General features: G+C 38.4%; 2 protein-coding genes across 4 annotated transcripts in view; both read right to left on the bottom strand.

Annotated features, from left to right (window-relative positions):
* The window catches only part of rprd2b (regulation of nuclear pre-mRNA domain containing 2b), a gene marked incomplete at its 3' end in the record, with an annotated part of 12860 nt that extends 3366 nt beyond the window's left edge, over positions 1-9494 (bottom strand). Inside the window, 8 exon segments of the mRNA XM_035671707.1 lie at positions 539-796; positions 927-1212; positions 1520-1695; positions 2359-2485; positions 2610-2662; positions 2870-3105; positions 3292-3421; positions 9263-9494. Coding sequence (XP_035527600.1) covers positions 539-796; positions 927-1212; positions 1520-1695; positions 2359-2485; positions 2610-2662; positions 2870-3105; positions 3292-3421; positions 9263-9458 — 1462 coding nt within the window. The 5' untranslated portion in view covers positions 9459-9494.
* Positions 9495-9671: 177 nt separating this feature from the next.
* prpf3 (PRP3 pre-mRNA processing factor 3 homolog (yeast)) lies at positions 9672-17246 on the bottom strand. Of its 3 annotated transcripts, none has more exons than XM_035671702.1 (17): positions 17109-17246; positions 16524-16677; positions 15618-15748; positions 15177-15344; positions 14978-15064; positions 14573-14859; positions 14330-14448; positions 13940-14127; positions 13663-13829; positions 13436-13518; positions 12451-12594; positions 12262-12361; positions 12011-12124; positions 11758-11876; positions 10833-10910; positions 10689-10744; positions 9672-10564 (listed from the first exon to the last, which is right to left on the bottom strand). In XM_035671702.1, the coding sequence occupies exons 2-17, from the start codon at positions 16666-16668 to the stop codon at positions 10412-10414; spliced, it is 2139 nt and encodes a 712-aa protein (XP_035527595.1). In that variant the 5' UTR covers positions 16669-16677; positions 17109-17246; the 3' UTR covers positions 9672-10411. The 3 variants fall into 3 exon arrangements, with proteins under 3 accessions (XP_035527595.1, XP_035527596.1, XP_035527597.1); XM_035671703.1 differs by having other exon boundaries at positions 17019-17168; XM_035671704.1 differs by lacking the exon at positions 17109-17246 and adding an exon at positions 16798-16816.
* Between the last annotated feature and the right edge of the window lie 1619 nt (positions 17247-18865).

The raw sequence follows: 18865 nt of genomic DNA, 5'->3' as shown, positions 1-18865 counted from the left end.
ACACAATGAGTCACTGTTTCAATCTGGAACTACACTAATAGATGTCACTAAATCCTACACACTAGACCTTTAAATGAATCTAAAATGCTAATTCAATACTTAATTTATGGCATAAAATGCATTAATAACACATGAATTTATTATATTTACTGTATCGAGATCTGTTCAATAAACAATTCAAATTACTCAAATCTATATCTTTCTCAGAGGTTATAATTACTCTATAGTTGAGTAACTTATTTCAAACTAAAGGAGAGTCAAACAATTTAAAGACATGCCTGAAGATGAGTCATGCCAGCAGTCACAGTCTCATATTATGGCCAAAATTACAAACCCCTCGTTGCTACAGTGGGAGTGGGACAGGTAACACATCTGTAGTTGCTTGCAGCTCAAACACAATGAAAATCCATCAGTGATATTTGAATAATTTGTCAGTTATGTGTCACAAGGACTTCTACTACCCCAAACACATTTCTTTGTCTGAAACTTTTAGCTACAGTTTCCCTCATTACTACACTCATCTCCCCCCCAAACACACCTGTATTCTTCATGGCAGATGTGAGTGAGCTGAGAATGGAGCTGATCTTTCCCAGGTCCACCTTCTCCAGATTGACTCCCAGAGGGGTTGTTGGAGCGCTCTGAGCAGTAGCAGTGGTGGGAGTCACTGGGGTGGCCGTGGCGGCAGCAGTAGAATGGGTCTTTGAAGCTTTTGTAGGTGTGGTGGGAAGCTTTGATGCTGCGTCTGACTTTGTAGTCTTGGCAACAGCAGCGGACGCCTTCTCTTTCTTGTCATCTGCTAGTAAAAATAATTCAAAGAGCTGATACATTTTCAAATATGAATCACAACACTACAACTGGGCAGCCTAATATGGATCTATATTGAAAAGACAATTATTTCCCCACTACAACACTCTGTAGCCACTAACCCCCTTCTGTGGCAGCATCAGCCTCTTCATCAGACATATCCATGTCTTCCATGTCTCTGTTGTCACTGTGCATTTCTCCTTCATCCATGGCCTTGCCATCCAGCTCTGGATCCACCTGGGCTCTGCTAGTCCCCAGTCCCAGGAAGGGTGAGTCAGAGCCAGTGGGAGAGGGGGCGTCTTCAGAGGGTGAGGGGATGGGAGAGTCCTCGGGTCCAGGTAGAGTCGACTTGAGGGAATCTAATTTCCTTTTAAGACTGGCCACACGGTTGGCAAAGGCATTGTACGCCTGAGAGAATAGAGGAAACAGATGGGAGATATGAGGAAGATAAAAAAGGATGTTTCAGTTAACTTGTATCTATTGTAACATTTATATTGCTTTCTAGTATCCACCGTTACAAGCAACACAGGTATGTCTTTACAGTAAATGTCTGGCTCACAATTCTCCTGATGAATTTCCTATTAATTAGAGAAACAGTAGCATTTAACATAAATCAACAAGTACCAAATAACACCATTGTCAATTTCTTTCCACAAAAACAAAATATCAAAAGGATCTTGTGTCTTTGCGAAATTGATTTTAACCTAACACTCACATTGGCCACAATTTTAACCTCCTTGTACTGCATCTCGTAGAAAATGTCTGCGTTTCCCAAAGCTTCCAGCAGAGGAGGCCCTGTTTTCAACTCTTTGTCCAGGAAGCCGACAAACTCCTGCAGCTTCAGACTGCCGTCCTCAAAGTCCTTAGCAAACTTGTTCCCTCCTGCCTTGTCTGAAATAGAGGAGACAGTGGACAAACAAGCAAAAAGTTCAACACAAGGTTTCTTTAAGTTTAATACGGTTCAATATAAGAAAGTAACACAGTTACAGTTTAAGGACCAGTGAGTAGCATTTAGTGGCATACAGCAGTAACTATGATGGATACAAAAACCCAGGTCCTATCTAGAGTCAGTGTTTGGTTTGTCCGTCCTGGGCTACTGCTATAACATGGCGGTGCAACACGGACAACCGCTCCCTCTGTAGATAAAAACATCTCATTCCGAGGTAGCAAAAACACAACGACTCTTATTTTCTAAATTAAATTGATTAAAAACATAACTATGAATATTATGTTCCATTTCTGTCAATAGATCCTCCAAAATGCTACACATTGAACAGCGTTTGCATTCATCAGAAAACAAAAAAAACAGCAGCAATGTCTCTTTCCAGAAACAAAATCCCGCTTAATCAGGATAATCCACAAATCTTACAGTGACCAGTTTTCATTGGAGCTACTCTCCAGTGAAAAAATATTAGCAGAAATAGTCCTAATTCACCTCCACTGTGTGTAAACTCCTGTGTTTTGACAAGGCATGACGAGGACACAGGCCACAAGACGGAGTACACAGGACAATAAGCGTGTGATGATGCAGAAATAAGCTCGGTGATATCTGACCTTTAAGTCTCTTAAGAGCCTCCGTGCTGCACACATCCACCCTGAGAGCTGCCAGCTGCTTCTCCCTGAACTCCTCTTCTGCAACTGCTCGCTTATATCTTGACAACTGTTCGATGAGAGAGTGGGGCTGGAAAAGAAACAGAGTGCAAATAAACAGAGATGACAAAGAGTTACAGCACTGATAATGGCTTAGATACATTCAAACAACATGTAAGACAAAGTAATGCAAGACAACACGAGTAAAAACTTACTGTGAACTCTGCTACAATCTTGGACTTGAGGGCAGCTTTGGTGTTGGTTGGGGCTGGAGAATAAAAGTAAAAGATGAACTTAATAATACAATCAGAGCTGCAGCTGTAAATTGTAATACATTTTAAATAATTTAAAGTATTTCTGATTCTGATTCTGATTATTATGCGGTTCAAACTGGGAAGTTATTTCACTTTTAGATTTGATTAACATGACTACTTCACGGTGCAGAGGAAAAAAAGAAAAGAAAAATCAAACTGACCATTTGCCCGGGGAGTCTCTTTTTCTTTCTCCTTTTCTTTCTCCTTTTCTTTTTCTTTTTCCTTTTCCTTCTCTTTTTCTTTTTCTTTCTCCTTTTCTTTCTCCTTCTGCTTTTCTCGCTCTTTTTCCTTTTTGTTCAAGCTGGCCTTGAGCTGGGCAATGACCTCCTCGGGATACACACTCCTCTCCTCCCAAATCAAGAAAATCCTCTCCACTGATCTGCGGACCTTCCCATCTCTGACAATAAAGCAGAATGACAACACAAAATTGTACATCTCAATACCAACAGAAAGGGAAGACAGGCATAGTCTATATTTTATTTTTAACCAATAACAGCCATTTAGATAAAAAACAAAACCAAAAAAAAAAACATATGTAATGTTGGTCCAATACTACAGCTGAATAAAAACTGTGTGTACTCACTTGATGAGCTGAGCAGCATTAGGAAGGACTTCTGCGAAGGCCGAACGAAAGACAATAGCGTTCTTTCTTTTGCAGTTCTGTATCACATCATTGGCAAGGTAGAAGAGATTCAAGCGGTGATTGTTGTCAGCTAAAAAAGGCAGACAAAGAAAAAAGGATAAGATTAAGAGAATAAATTCCTCCTATGGGTTCACAAGAGAAGATGTAAGAAATAGTTTTGACCCAGGCAACATTTCTACTGTTACTTACAATGATACTGTTTGTTTGAGGTCATTTAAAAAATAAAAAAAACATACTTTTCTACCAGAAAGAATCTATTTTTCATCTGTAAAATTATCTCCTCCGTACATTTCTTGGTCATACCATAACATTTGTATCATTATGTGGCATTTTTTTCTCAACTCTCAAATATCAACATTGGTACCAGCCAGGCTATAATATTGATAATAATACAATGCAACGGGCAAAACCATGACATAATGACAAGAATTTGTTTTATATGCACCATTATATACACTGATACAAAAACATCTGTCAGCCATGCATTTAAAAGCTTTTTAAAGCTGATTTATTAAAATTACTCTCGGTGAGGAGAAACAGCTTTGATTAAACTGAAGACTGAAGATTGTGTCAGCTCTTGCTTGACTGATTAGTCCATTTATAGATCTGGAAATGTGTTTCCATAGTCACCTAACTTTAGAATTACACATACATTTACAAAAGAAATACAATACTGGCAAGGACACACTTCGCTTCCTAAAATAGATTCATTTTCTGTACACTGATTTTAACATCAGAGTTCAGTTACAGTCAGTAAGCAGGATATTTGGCTAATGTTCTCTGACTTTCAGGGAGACAAGGCTGCACTATAAAAAAGTCTATATCTTCCTATTATGTAATATTTTGTCCCATTTTAGCAGAGGTTAGCATCTCAGTTAGTCTAAAAGACACAAGGCTAAAACCTTCCATCGGCTCATCATTGCTATAGTCTATGTGAACGAAGTGTACACTGTGTTTTATGTTTAATCAAATAAGTCGGCTCCACAAGATAAACTAAAGAAAACACAAAAAGCAAGATTATCTAATATAATTTGATATAACACGGATCTAATTATATCAGTATATACTGACAATATGCAATTAAACTGTTCACTGTACAACACACTGAGAGATCATTACAGTTTTTAAAAATGTTTTTTTTAAAGAGTTTTACTTTTTAAATAGTATATTAAGTATCAGCATTAACTCAGAGTGAAAAGAAAACAATGTCCTACCCAGTGTCAACACACACACACACAGAGTATGATACCCAAAACGGCAAAGCTACATTTCTAAAATGACAATATATGTACAGACGTCTACATCTAATTCCATTCCAGCAACCAATGCAAAAAAAAAGGGAAACAGCCGATTCATTTAGAAAATATTCACAGAAACTGCAGCACCCACTTAATTTAGGCCGTGGCACTTACAGAACGTCAAACAATATGAGACCTTTTTAAACAACTTAAAAGTATTTTTCATGCCAGAAAAAGTCTAGAAATGTACATCTTAGTTAGTGATAGTTAGTGTTTGATCCATTTGACTTAAAGAACATATTGCTTTTTGCATATCTTCCCACTGAAACAATACATGCTGGGAAAATTGTAGAAAATCTTTTTTTTGTTAAAGTAGGATAAAGCAGGAGTAGCATTTTGGTCAGGGCTTTATTTAATATAAACCACATATGTTTAGATTTGATTAGATTATATTGATGCACGTTTCCCTCAGACCATAAAAAGGAACAAAGAATATTCAATTTAATATTGTTCTGCTTCAAAATAAATTACTCAAAAACATTTGTTGTGCATTTTGTATGTTGAGTATTTTTCCCCTTGTATACCTTTTATCTGATAATAAAATGTGTCAAGTTTAAATTAAATAAATGCTATTCATCCATTACTTGGTATCAAGGCAATCCAGATCCATTACAACCACAAACTACATTAAACAAATCCTCTGATGCCAAGAAATGTATTTGGGTAGTAATTATATTGATTATTTTTATAGTCGTGTGTACATGTGTTATATAATATATGAATATGTGGTGTCTACATTATCCTAAAGCATAACACACACACAACATATGGTACACATGAAACTAAACATATGTTTCTTATTAGGCTGCATTGTGCCTTTTTATCTCACTGAAAGCATCTTCACACCAGTAACATTTCTCAACCAAACACTGGAACATGTAATAATAGAGTAGTTAATAGAGTATTGATCAAACAAGTTAATTTGCCAGGCACAGACACTGATGCGACAGTTTAGACTGGTGCCCCTGTAGCATACAAAACATAATTTATTCTACAAATATCCCAGTGACGGCATGTTGGCAGTGGTGCTTGAAGATATACTGCGAGTACTTCGATCATTTACGACCACACATCTTTCCCACACATCTGAAGAGCTTTTTCATCACCAAAGGGCTTTTCAGTCTCTCTTCTCAACTGCATTACCATTCACAAATAGTTAAAGCTGCAGGAGGCAAATCCTGTCCTCTCTCTCTCGGATGCTTGTGCCACTTCACCAAGCCCCTTCCACCAAGCCCACAGTCGGTAGCCCTGCAGAAACAGCCGACAGGAAAGCCCTCTCTCTGAAATGACCTACGATTGGCCAAAGTCTCCCGTCACAGGCTCTGTTTTCCAAAGCCTGTAAACTGAGCCGAGAGGAGGTGCAGAAATCTAGTTCTCTCTCAGACCATTTGAATTACAATATGCCCAATGACGCCTCAACACTGCTGCCTGCCACCGCTTTAAGCCCAACTTTGAAACAAATAAAAGATGACATTACATGCCATACTAAAATGAATGCAACCTAATGGATCTCTGAAGGCAGGGGGCGAAAAACAGACACAATCTCCCTAAAAAGACTCATCTGATAAATTTAGGGGGAACTTTTGGTGCCACTGATTTCTTTTCTGTACAAATGTAGATTTTGTTGTGTTTAGAGCAGCTGTTGGGAAAGTGATCTTGCTATGTTTTCTGTATAAGACCAACATTTGAGGCTGCGGGCATGTTCATAATTGTCATTACGACATCTGGACTGTTTAACAAAGAAACACAAACCACAGTCTATCCACCGCGTGGTGGCATTTTTATGGTTTTTCGGTGGAGAGCGATTAAAATCCAACAGTGAATCACCTGTTATGTGCTTCGGAAACTGATTGGCATGGATTGTCTTTACTCAAAATACATGCACTTTATACCTTTTTATTTTTATTTTTTGTTTTTATAAGTATTTAAAGACTTTTTTTTTTTTAGACAGAACCCAACCAGCCTAGCCAGCAATTATTGATCGGTAGATTGGTTAGTTGGCACTGCTCTCCTTTAGAAAACAATGGCTCAGCCAGCGTGCAGCAGATCGCCGTGTGCTGTCAGCATAAGCTTTTATCATGCATTGCTCTGTGGGCACTGGGCAGAAGAGCGGATGGGTAAAAATGCCTACGTGATGATTTTCCTGAGACACTGGCGATTCAACAAGAACCTCCCTGATAAATAATTAAAATCTCCACAGTTTTGGGCTGAGCCCTGTAAAAGATCTGGCAGATATGCAGCACAAAGTTTTTCAAGGTAACATTAAATTTTACCACAAATGCTGACGTTAGCTGTGTATTTCCTGATGTTTCAGCAACTACATACGATAATAGAAACTCCATATTTAAGAGAAAAAGATTTCCCCTCCAGTTAAGATTGCATATGGGGGATTATTTCTTTGGCTTTCAGTATTTGTTATGATTTCTTTTCACACTTGTAAGTTTAAATCAACACTTCCATGTTTGAACTGAATGTGTGAACAACAGTTGGATGCATCTAGCTTGCGTGTCAATTTTCCAATAAGATGTTATGATTGTTGTTATTGGCTTCCATACATACTGTGTAAACATCCATATTAGCATCATTCAATCCAATACATCTGTTAAATGCTGCTTCAAACAAACTTCTAACAGGAATTATTTGATTCAGTTTCTAAATATTTAAAACATGATTGTAGGCCATCAGTCCTCACACAAATTAAACTATGTACCAACGGGCTTTCCAGAATCTGTTGGGAACTAAACTTTTCCAAACCACAGTGATGAGTAATTATAATAAAAACATTGTTCTAATGACACTGTGTCACAAAGTTATGATTCCTCCACAGAATAGGAAAAAAACAATTCCCAGAGGGATCACCACCCAACAGATAACATTTTTCCAACATGTATCACTCCTCAAATTTATATTATCGAGCACTAAAAACATCCATGACATTAATTCCTGCATTCACCAACATCAACAACCGAAGCACAAACTATGTGTGACGTACTCTGTTGCCTTCTTGTTCTTCCTGCACTCAGCTGAGAATCTGATGAAATCTGTAAATCTACCGAACTGAACCATTCATCACTCCAGGTTTCAGAAACTAGTCAGTGTACGACACAATTACTCTACAAATGTTCTACCAAATTCTTCTTTAAGTGTTAAGATAGACACCTTGTGCATTTCTGCAAATCTGTTAAAAAAAACAGCTAAATACAAACTTTACTTGTAAGTAATAAGATGATAACATAAGTTCAAAATAGCAACATCAGAAATATTATTCATGAGTAAGAAGGTAGATTGTTGGAGGGGATGGAAACTGACAAAATGACCTGTGATTTCACAAAACAACCAAGTAAAGACATAACCAATAAAGTGATGGTATCTGTTGGATGTCTGTCTAAATGCATACGCTAAAGAAGAGGGAGCAGTAACTTTCTGCAAAGGTGTTGTGCAAAGTAATCTTAGTTTTACAGGACTCACAATACCTCATAAGCCAGAGCTACACGGAGCAAATGTGTTGACACTGCTGTAAGATGGGAGTGCTCTGTTGTAATGTCAATATAACGAAGCAGTAACCACAATACTGGACTGGTATAATGTTGCCAACAGGCCTGTATATCAGTAGCAGACAAACTGTCATTTCCAACATAAAGCAGAATAATGTGGTCAACACTGAGCGGATTAGTGAGGGAATGCACAACCACCCTGAATTAGAAATGAGGCCAAACGCTTGTCAGACTCCAGTAACACTAGTTTACAAGGGCTATCTGGTGACAGTGTCTACATATATCCCAAACTCCTGCTTTAATGTTTGACACAACCAGGACAAGCTGAACTTTAATACTACTACTACTACTACTATATGCATATAATACTACTACTTTAATGTCTAAACCCACATGGTCCACATAAGTTATACTAATTACAACTATTAAATTAAATTGCTTTACAAATACACAGTAGGTATTTTTAGTACATAACAATGTGAAGCAGCTTGGTCGGTAACCTTTGAGGAAATATTCTAAAGTGCATGAATAAATTATGTGTGTTTACAAAATCTTTCTTTATGCTCAATAGAAAAATAAACTTATGGACACATTGATTCGGTTTGAGTGGACCATGTTTAACTATGCAACAGCTACTGAACAAAAACACATTGACTATTGCATCACATAAACAAGCATGTCGAGTTAAGAGTCATCCACAACTGCACACAGATCAAAGCTACAAAGCTCCGGCTACAGCGGACATGCAGCGAGGTCTGACTAAACACGCTGTAACCACCTTTATCTCAAGCGTCCAATATTTGAGATAAGCAGTGAAGTGCATGGACATTATTGTTGAACTCCGAGAGGCCCGACTGTAAACACTGCTAGCACGGACGAGTTAGCGTTAGCTTAGCTGCTATTAGCGGCTAATTTCAAGTAGTGACAACAGTCGATTAAAAGATTAAAAATTCACTTTAGAAAATTACCAAAATGATTTTATGATTGCACTGGATAGCCTTGCACTGCACACAACGCCACGGCTTAAATTATCCGCCATCTGATCGCAGCCAACGCATAAAAAAAACAAACATTTGAATTAGCTAAAGTGGGCTAGCTAGCAGGTGACAAGCTACTCACATTTCTTGAGCCACTTCATCCAGTAGCGGACGATAACGCCGTGGTGCTTCTTGTTTTCAATGCACCAGCTTGAAAGTCCCTGTATCGACTCCATAGTGTTGGATACTCCTTGAAATCTCCGGTCCAGAGTCGCCTCCAGAGCAGCGTTGGAGCTGCGAGCTCCGTGGCCGCTTGCAGCCCCAGAACCGGCCGCCATCTTTCCTGCTCTCTGCTGCTGCTGGTCGGTGAGAGGATGAAGAGGATGAAGAGGATGAAGGGATGAAGGAGGTCTCGTAATGAGGACTAGAAACACGCCCCCATGTTTTTACTTTATTATAACGACATCAACGTTTACAAATCGCGGTTTAAAACGCGTAATAATAGTCATTTATATGATGTTAGAGCTGGAAAATAATCAAACACAAGTTGGTTACATTTTGTTGTTTATTTAAGGCTGTGACTGTAATGTTACAGAGAAATATAGCTACAGGTGAGTCAAAGATTGGCTCCTTCCCCCAAAAGAACAAAAAAAAAATATGGATTTGGAAACTTTAAATTCTGTGAAATGTACCTGTAATAACTACAATATGTCTTATAACAATGCTGTAACATTACCCAGGAATCCTTCCAGGTTTACTCTAAATATGTTAGCACAACCGTAGTGCAATTCATTCATTGATGGGTTGTTGTTTTGTATTAACTGCTTGACTGAAACAGGGATTATTATCAGTGTACGTTGGGATTTCATCACAAAAGTTAAGTCATAACAAAGCGTGACACCATTTCTCATCATCACATAAAGCCTTGGGTGAGTGATTTACATCACACAGTGCAATCTGTCAGATTGTATTCAATAACAGATAACACGATCTCTGACAAAATAGCCTACCACCAAAGAGATGAACACTGATGCAGGCGCACACACACACGCACACGCACACACACATACTGACACATACTGACACATGCACGCACACACACACCCCGATCTGTCGCAAATTCTTGCAAAAAAAACATCCACACATGTTTATTGTTCCTCCTCTTTCTAAGGTCAAGTCTCTTGGTTAAGTCTGTCTGTCCACAGTCAGCAGTGAGGGCCAACTGGCTGTGAGGCTGGGGGCTCGTAGAAGGGGACGTTGACTGAAATGACGTGTTCTCCGGGGGCAGGATTCAGTCATCTGTGCATCCGTCCAACACGCTCTTGCTGAGAGCTAGATCCCAGTAGTGTTCTGTGCCGTGTTTCTTGAAGTGTTCTCTGGCCATGCTCTCTGTGGGGCACTGCTTGAACTTCATCTCCCCGAAACTGCGCTCTTTAGTTGTGCCCTGGGGAACAAAGACGAAAAACATTAAACTTGAATGAGACCACAAATACAACAATATATTAATTTTAATATGTTTAAGTAACAACACGAGCCTGCCGCAGGAAGCAGGACGTGTGAACGCTCACCTCCCAAATCAACCAGCACTTGTTGTTCCTCTTTGTATCATCATCACCATCTGGATCTGGACAATCAACAATAAAGACTTTTTAAATACCTTAAATAAACACACAGACATGACACCACGTACAAGACTCGAAAGTCACTCTTACCATCTCTTTTGCTGTTGTGTTCCTCCCATTTGATTCTGTGCAACATCAGCTTCTTGAACTTTTTCTGGGATTTAGGGCCTAAAAAAGGAGGGAGAAATTTAGATTTTAAGCATGACTTTAATTATCCCACTTCTTTAATATCTCAAGGGGAGATGAAACAGTGTAGAAGTCATCAAACTTCATAGAAGTGCAGCTGTTTTGAACTACCATGTAGGCGTTCATGATGTCAGTAGTTTGGAACAACCCCAAGAATGACTATTCATACACTCAAAGGGTTCGTTTAAGATGCTTAAACTTTGACAAACTTAATAATTCTGTAGATCAAATGGAAAACATTGTAGGCTGTAAGTCATAATCACAAAGCTGAAGGGACTCAGGAGTGATTGGTGTCTCCTTTTATGGGCTCCTCATGCCTTGATTTTATTTAGTTCATGCTGTTAGGTCTCCAATATGTTGTCTTTGGTAATACTGCTCCGAGTCCTTTCTAGCTTTCTGTACTTATAATCTTGTATGACAATCCCAGAGAGACGGTCATTTATTTTTATTTTTGACAACATATACACAGCAAGGTGCCGATCAGTGAGCACTTAACAGATGCAAGTCTATCAAATATACAATAAAATAATAAAAATATGTTGCAGAGGTGTGAAAAAGTTATGGCACCTGTTTATTGAGCCTATAAAAAGGACAATATTATATGATGATAAAGATCCCTCTACTAATTCACCTGCATATATGACTCATATAGATCAGCAAAATCTCAAAATTTCATAAAATGAATTTACCAGACATTTTCCCCTCACAGCAAATGTTTGTTAGAAATCACATGCCATTAAAAGTACCAGCTGTGGTGTGTAACAGATCAATTAATTTAACCGAGAGTACTGACAGGCTTAGTTTGGCACTTGCACTTGTTGTTCCTTACCTCCCTCCACCACCACAAGGTTGACATCTCTGTGCAGAACTACTGTACCCGTCAGGTACAGCTGGTTGGCATTCGCCTCCACTTTAAACTTCTTGGCAGGATTTTGCAGGTTACGGATCCTGTAGAGGGAAGGTAAGGTCCTTAAATTAGACACACTTGTACATTCTGTGACAGACACACACATATTGCACTATACAGTATATTTGAACCCATATTTGAACACAGTATGTGCTGTCTCCCTACAAATGCACACCTGTACACTGAGACGTGAACTCCATTAATGAGGTCTTCTTTTAACTTCTTGACTTTCTTCTCTTTCCTCTGCTCCGCTGTGAGCTTGCGGGCTGCATTGGCCTCCTCATGAGCCCTGCAAAGACGGGACACAATTAATAAAGAAAGCTTTTGTTATAATACAATGCTATATTGAAAATTGTCCAAAATTACTGTAAGTAATGAGGAGAGAGTGAGATACAAGCAGTGTGAAGGGTTAACTGTGTTACTAACTTCTGTCTCTTGGCCATCTGAGCTCTGACGTGGGCCTCCACCTTCGTGGGGTCCTGAACCGCCTCTGTCCCGAGCACTCTCATCAGGTTGGAGATGCGTACTAAAAAAATGAAAGTGACACATCAGTTACATTTTCTTTAATCCTTTTTATCGTACTTTGCAATAATATTGATTTGTGTGAGGGGGTACCTTTGGGTTCTGGTGGAGGCATCAGTCCAAGACGAACCTTCTCTTGAACTTCTTTTTGACCCTCCCTTCGTGTCTGTCTTCTCAGTTTCTTCTGTTCTTTCTTTGTCAGGTATACACCCAGCGTTACTGGCTTATCTGTGTCAACTGAGGAAAAAAAGGAAGAAAAAAAAAATATTTTCATCAAATCAGAAAATTATTAGATGGTAATGAAATACACACCATTAAGACATTTATAGGGTGTGTAATGGCTTGTAGACAGGGTAATGTAGGTATAGCAGTGGGAGGTCTGGCCAAAAATAATATTGTCTCAATCAAGATCTAAATTGCAACCTTCCTTGATGGCACAATCTGCGTTTCATTCTCCTTACGGGCCGACCATAGAGACTATTAAAGGAGTCAATGTGAAACACCACTAATGTTACAAGATGAAGCACAGAGCAACTTTTGAGCAAACATACCCACTCAAATTCGAATTGAGGACACAGAAAATAAGCAACCTAAACGTCACAATATGATCAATCCAACACAAAGATAAGAGTCTGTACCTTAAAAGGGAATAAAAATCATATCATCAAGATTTCTAAACACCCTGGTATACCTTAATAACTGCACAATTATAGTATTTAATACTGCAATCTCTATAAGCCTGAAAAGTAGATCGTAGATGCCTTAGATAACAATCTTGATCTTAAATTGTTAGCATGCCAACCTCTATGTAGGTATGTATGATTGCTTTTAAAAATTAGAGCAGGCAACTATATATGCATATTGAGGAGATAGTTGCAGTCTGCAGTACAATCATTGGACAATTGGGAACAGTACTGATCATGATGAATTGTATATTTTCACATTTTGTTAAATCAGACTTAATTTTCAAAAAGTAATCAACGGTAAATTTCACCAGTTTGTATTTATCTGAGTGTTTGACACATACTATGGTAGCAGCTTTACCAGTGCGCAGACTTTTTACCATCAACACACTTACCCGGAGGGCTAATTTGGGCAGGATGTTCCACCAGGTTGGTCACACCAAAGAGCTCCAACCCTTCAAATTTTGTGTCTGGTGTTCTTCATAAAATAAAGAGGGAAAACATGTCAGTTAACTACAATACTTAAAAAAAAATCTGCATAATTATTTATGGACATAAAGATGAATTAATATTAATAATAAATGAATACTAAGTGCTTAAGTTCCTGGGTGTAGTTTCTTACATGTCTATGTTGGAGGGCAGGATGAAGGAGTCCCACCACTCAATGTGGGGGACCTCCCCTTCTCCAATCTCTTTCTTGGGGGCAATCAGTGCCAGCTTGGTGGATGCCTGGATTCCTGTCTTCTTTGCTGCCTGAGCAATCTCACATTGCAACCGTTCTAACTGGGCCTGGTTGAGGTCAAGAACAATGCAGGATGGACAAAAGACATGTTAAGAAAAGTTGCTTCTAACCGTGTTTTAATTTTAAGTCTGGTCCAAGTTTAGCAGTCGAATCCCACCTTAGTTCTAATTCTCTGTGCAATCTTCTCAAAGCGCCCCTGATCGTGGAATTTGAAGGCCCTGCGGGGGCGCTGAGCTGGTGTAATAAACACACGTTGGTCGAAGTAGGATGTGGACTCCAAGTCATCGCCAGGTTTCTCCTTCAGCTGCTGACGGAACTGCTCCCTCTTTACCGCTCGAATGTTCGCTACATAGAAAAATAAATTTCATTAGGCCACAAAAACAAAATTAAGATTGTATGTGTGTACAAGTTATGTAATGTTATAATAAGTACGGTCTAGAACTGCTCTATTTGAAAAGTGTCCTGAGATAACTTCTGTTAGGAATTGGCGCTACACAAATAACATTTAATTGAATTGAATTGAAGTATTTAACCACTGTCCACATACCTTTGAGTGTGGGCATACGGTGTGTGAGTTCAACCTCTTTTCCGCTGGCGTCTACAGTTCTGCCCTTGTCATCCAGAATAAGAGGCGTCGGCTTATTCACCTCCTTGGCTTCAACCTTCCTATAAAAGAGACACACAGAGAAAGGAGTCTTTTACACTGCCTCATCAATGAAAAGACACCATGTGCCCCCATGTGTTTTTCCACTTTAAATTCCAAAATCCTATATGCTGTGACATTACTCACGGTGGGGCAATTCCCATAGCATGTAGATTAGCTAGTGCCACTAGGTTGTGAGGCCCAGTGTTCCCCAAGGCTCCGAGGATACCAGGTTTCATTGCTAACTGGGACTGGATGCGGGCCTGCAGCTCAGCAGCCTTGCGGGCCTTCTCGATAGCATCATTCATGAAGCTGGCAGCCTGGGAGGGGGCGATAGATGAGCCACCGCTTGCAGCTGCAGCAGCAGGAGTGCCAAGAAGCCGAGACACTGGGAGGTTTTCCATTTGTGACTGTGGTGTGGGAAGGGGCAACCGCTAAAATCAGGGAGAAATTAGAGCGGTGTCACATTGATTGCACTGCCTGAAATTACTGATACTTGTCTTTTAACTATGCTTGATTTTTTTGAAAAGAAAAAAAAGGTAATGTCATTACTGGTGAAGGAGGGACGGGAGAGGAAAAGCTCAGTTGTTTCTTCCTCTCTTCTATCTGTTTTGTGGCTGCTTCCATCATCTGTTTGATCTAATAACACAGAAGGAAAGGTTAGTAAATGCAAAATGTTTGCCAGTAAAAACTCAAAAACAACACATTTAGGGACAATTATATATCAGTCACTGAGGACATAATCTCATACCTGCATTTTGGTGAGCATGCCAGGGCTCTCAGATGGAGGTCCAGGTATGACCTCAGGCTCCTCCACCTCCTCGAAGCGCGGAACTCGTTTACGCTTAGCAACCGTCCCATCTCCTGGCTCCGGAGCTTCTCGCTTTGCACCGGTTTCAGCCTCATCGCCAAATACATCCTGAAACCAACCAACCAAAACAGAGACATCAATATCACATGTCACCTTTAATCAACACACACAAACACACACATCAATAATCTTCACAACACAAGTAAACAGACTACCAGTCTAAACATGCATTATAGGCTTTTTCTTCTTTCCTGGCCTCTTAACTTTGCAATAACAGATGTAAATATGGTCAGTGTTATTTATAGTCAAATGGATTAGCATTAGGTCTAAATATTTCACTTTGCAGTAACAATAAAAAGTTGATAGTTTAAGTTTACTTACTTTAAGGTCTCTCTTGCGGTGCTTTTCTCCTCCTCCTTTGTTGCCACGGGCGCTCCGGCTTTCTTCCAACGCTTCAAAAAGACGCTCCACAAAACCTCCAGCAGAGTCATCGAGGAAGGGACGCAGCTGGTCTGAGGTGGGAATGAGTGTTAAATAATTTAAAGCCATCAGTACTTTGATGTTCATTGCCGCAATTAAATGACCATATCTAAACCTCGCCACTTTAAATGCACAGAAAAAACATTTAATAAATACCACAATTAAGCTGATATTTTAGCTAAAGCATTTACAAGATACACAACAACCTGATGTCTGCAATAACCTGAGTAAATTAAGGATTTGCATCAGTGCACCGGCATAAACATTCAAGATCCAATTGCAATTTTGGGGTAAATTGGGATGTATTGTTTCTAAAATCTTTGCATCTGTAAAAGCTGATAGTTTAGGCCCTATGCCTTTATTATTTAGAAATGTGGCCAATAATTGTATACTTTAAACTGTTTCTCAAGCTGCTTAATTAGAAATTAAATCAGACTGCCTGCGCCATAATGAACTGCAGAGCATCATATTCAGTGCACCATACTGCATTCATATGTATCTTTAATATATTGGATTGTTGGCAACTTGTAGTGTGAAAAGGCAAGATGAACATTTTATTCTTGTGAAAAATTACTAATATTTTGTGAATTATGTGTCTAATCTAATCGAAAGGCTTTTTTAATCATCCTTTGGCCTTTTTTTCTGTTTAACCAGAGCTCCGTCTTTCATACCGATAAAACGATTAATGGTTATGAAGCCTTACTGATCACAAGTGTTTACTTCAGTCCCTGTCCTAACTGGATCTCGACTCAATCTTTCATGTATACAGATAAAACACAGCAGGTCTCAAACAGCCACTGCAGTTACCTATGGTCTTCCTTTTGTCCAGCCCCTTTCCAACACAGTGCAGGGCTGCAGTAACCACAGTGGGCTCCGAGAAACCCAGCACCTTCTTCACAGTGCGCTCCACCCATGGCCTCAACTCCTCCATCTCCCGTTTAGGAAGAGACATCCTCCAATCCTGCAGAACATCACAACATTTAACACATAGCACCATCATTCATATACACTGAGAAACCCCCCCAGCTGTCTCACTCATACCCACTTACAGCCGCACAAACACAAGCGTCCAGTTTCTCACTCGCACAAAACCAATTCACACAGTCAGCCCCCTAAAACATGCTGCTGTGTCTCAACTGACTGCTGCAGTGTTCAGACCGGTGCCCCCGATGCTAACCAATAGCAGCAAGCGAGCTAAACTCAATTACATCCGCCTAAAGTCCGCGGCTAGTTACCGCTAGCACACTGCTGTCTGCGAGCTACCAACAACAGCGACATAGCTGCTTCATTCAGCGCACAAACCTCTCGATTCTGCCTTTATCCCCTGTCGGGCCGCTCACGCTGTAAAGGGCGAACAGAGAGGGTTTAGTTAAAGAAGCGTAAAACACTCACAGCTTTAAGTTTTCTGTAGAAACTTTCTGTTTAGTCGCGCCGTTCACGTTCACACGACGTTTCTAATGCGCGACCCGGAAGAGGAAGTGGCTGCTGCTGCTTCTTCGTGACCATTTTCGCGCACTGCTTCCGGTGAAATGTCATACGTCTAGTAGGTGGGAACCAACAGACATGATGAAGAGATATTTATATTTATATTTATTTATTATATATTTTAATACGTCTATGAGGGGAACTCAACAGACATAATAAAAGATATTTATATTTATATTTATTCCAATATTATGTTTATACGTCTATCAGCGTGGAAACCAACAGACATAATAAAGCAATAGTTTATATTTAGTATTTATTTATACCTTATTATTGTTATACGTCTATAGGTGGACCAACAGACATAACTGAAAGATATTGTATATTTATTATTGTATGTTATATTATATTTTATACGTCTATAGGAGTGTGAACCAAGCAGACCATAATAAAGATATTGTTCATTTATATTTTTTATATTATTTTTATACGTCTATAGGTGAACCAACAGACACTATAAAGATATTTATATTTATATTATTTATATTATATTTTATCGTCTATAGGCGTGAACCCAACAGACATATAGATAGTTTGATATTTATATTATTTATATAATTTACTACGTCTATGAAGGCTGGATACCAACACGACATAATAAAGGATATTTAAGTATTTATATTTAATTTATATTATATTTTATACGTCGTCATAGGTGGAACCAACCAGACATAATAACAGATATTTATATTGCTATATTTATCATTTATGTCATATTATCATTTTATACGCTCTATAGGTGGCGAACCAACAGACATATAAAGATACTATATATTTATTTTATTTACTATCTGTATTCTTACTACGTCTATGGTGGAACCAACAGACATTAAGATATTTATATTTATATTTTATTTATATTATATATACGTCTATAGGTGGAAACCACAGACATATCAAAGATATATAATATTTATCTTATTTATATTATAATTTTAAGTCTATAGGTGGAACGAGACAGACATAATAAAGATACTTATATTTATATTTATTTATAATTGATAATTATTTATATTCCTATTAGGTGGAACGCAACAGACATACTAAGATATTTAATATTTATATCCACTATTTATGTTATATTATACGGTTTTATACCGTCTATAGGTGGACAACAGACCAGTAAGTAAAGATAATTATATTACTTATGATTTAGCTCTGATAATTCAATGATTATAGCGTCTATACGTGGTCGGAACCCAACAGACATAATACAAGATATATATAACGTCTATAATTTATTTATATTAATATTTGTTATACGTCTATCAGGTGACCAACCGACATATAAAGGATATTTAATCTATATTGGATCATTTATTTATTTATATTAATTCTTATTACGTCTACTAGGTGGAGACCGAACAGACATGTAATAAAGATATTTGAGTATTTATATTTATTTACCTATTACTATTTTATAATGTCTGGGTGGAACCAACGAGCATGATATAGATAATTTATGATTTAATTTATGATTTTTACGTATTGAGTACGTTTATAGTCTATAGGGTGGAACAACATTAACAAGGAGTTTATATTATATTTATTTAGTATTATATTTATACGTCTATAGGTGGAACCAAACAGACATATAAAGAATTTTTATTAGTAATTTATTTAATACTAATAAGCTTTTATGACGTCTATAGTGGAACACACCG

This window comes from Morone saxatilis, unplaced genomic scaffold, assembly GCF_004916995.1.
Source record: "Morone saxatilis isolate NCDOM2014 unplaced genomic scaffold, NCSU_SB_2.0 Contig24, whole genome shotgun sequence".
Classification (NCBI taxonomy): domain Eukaryota; kingdom Metazoa; phylum Chordata; class Actinopteri; family Moronidae; genus Morone; species Morone saxatilis.
This window is presented reverse-complemented; position numbering and strand designations above follow the sequence as displayed.

Coding starts and splice junctions, on each gene's coding strand:
- prpf3 (XM_035671702.1), bottom strand. CDS start 16,668: ATGTCTCTTCCTAAACGGGAGATGGAGGAGTTGAGGCCATGGGTGGAG. Junction 13,830..13,939: donor CACAGAGAATTAGAACTAAG/GTGGGATTCGAC, acceptor GACCTCAACCAG/GCCCAGTTAGAACGGTTGCA. Junction 13,519..13,662: donor CTGCCCTCCAACATAGACAT/GTAAGAAACTAC, acceptor TATTTTATGAAG/AACACCAGACACAAAATTTG.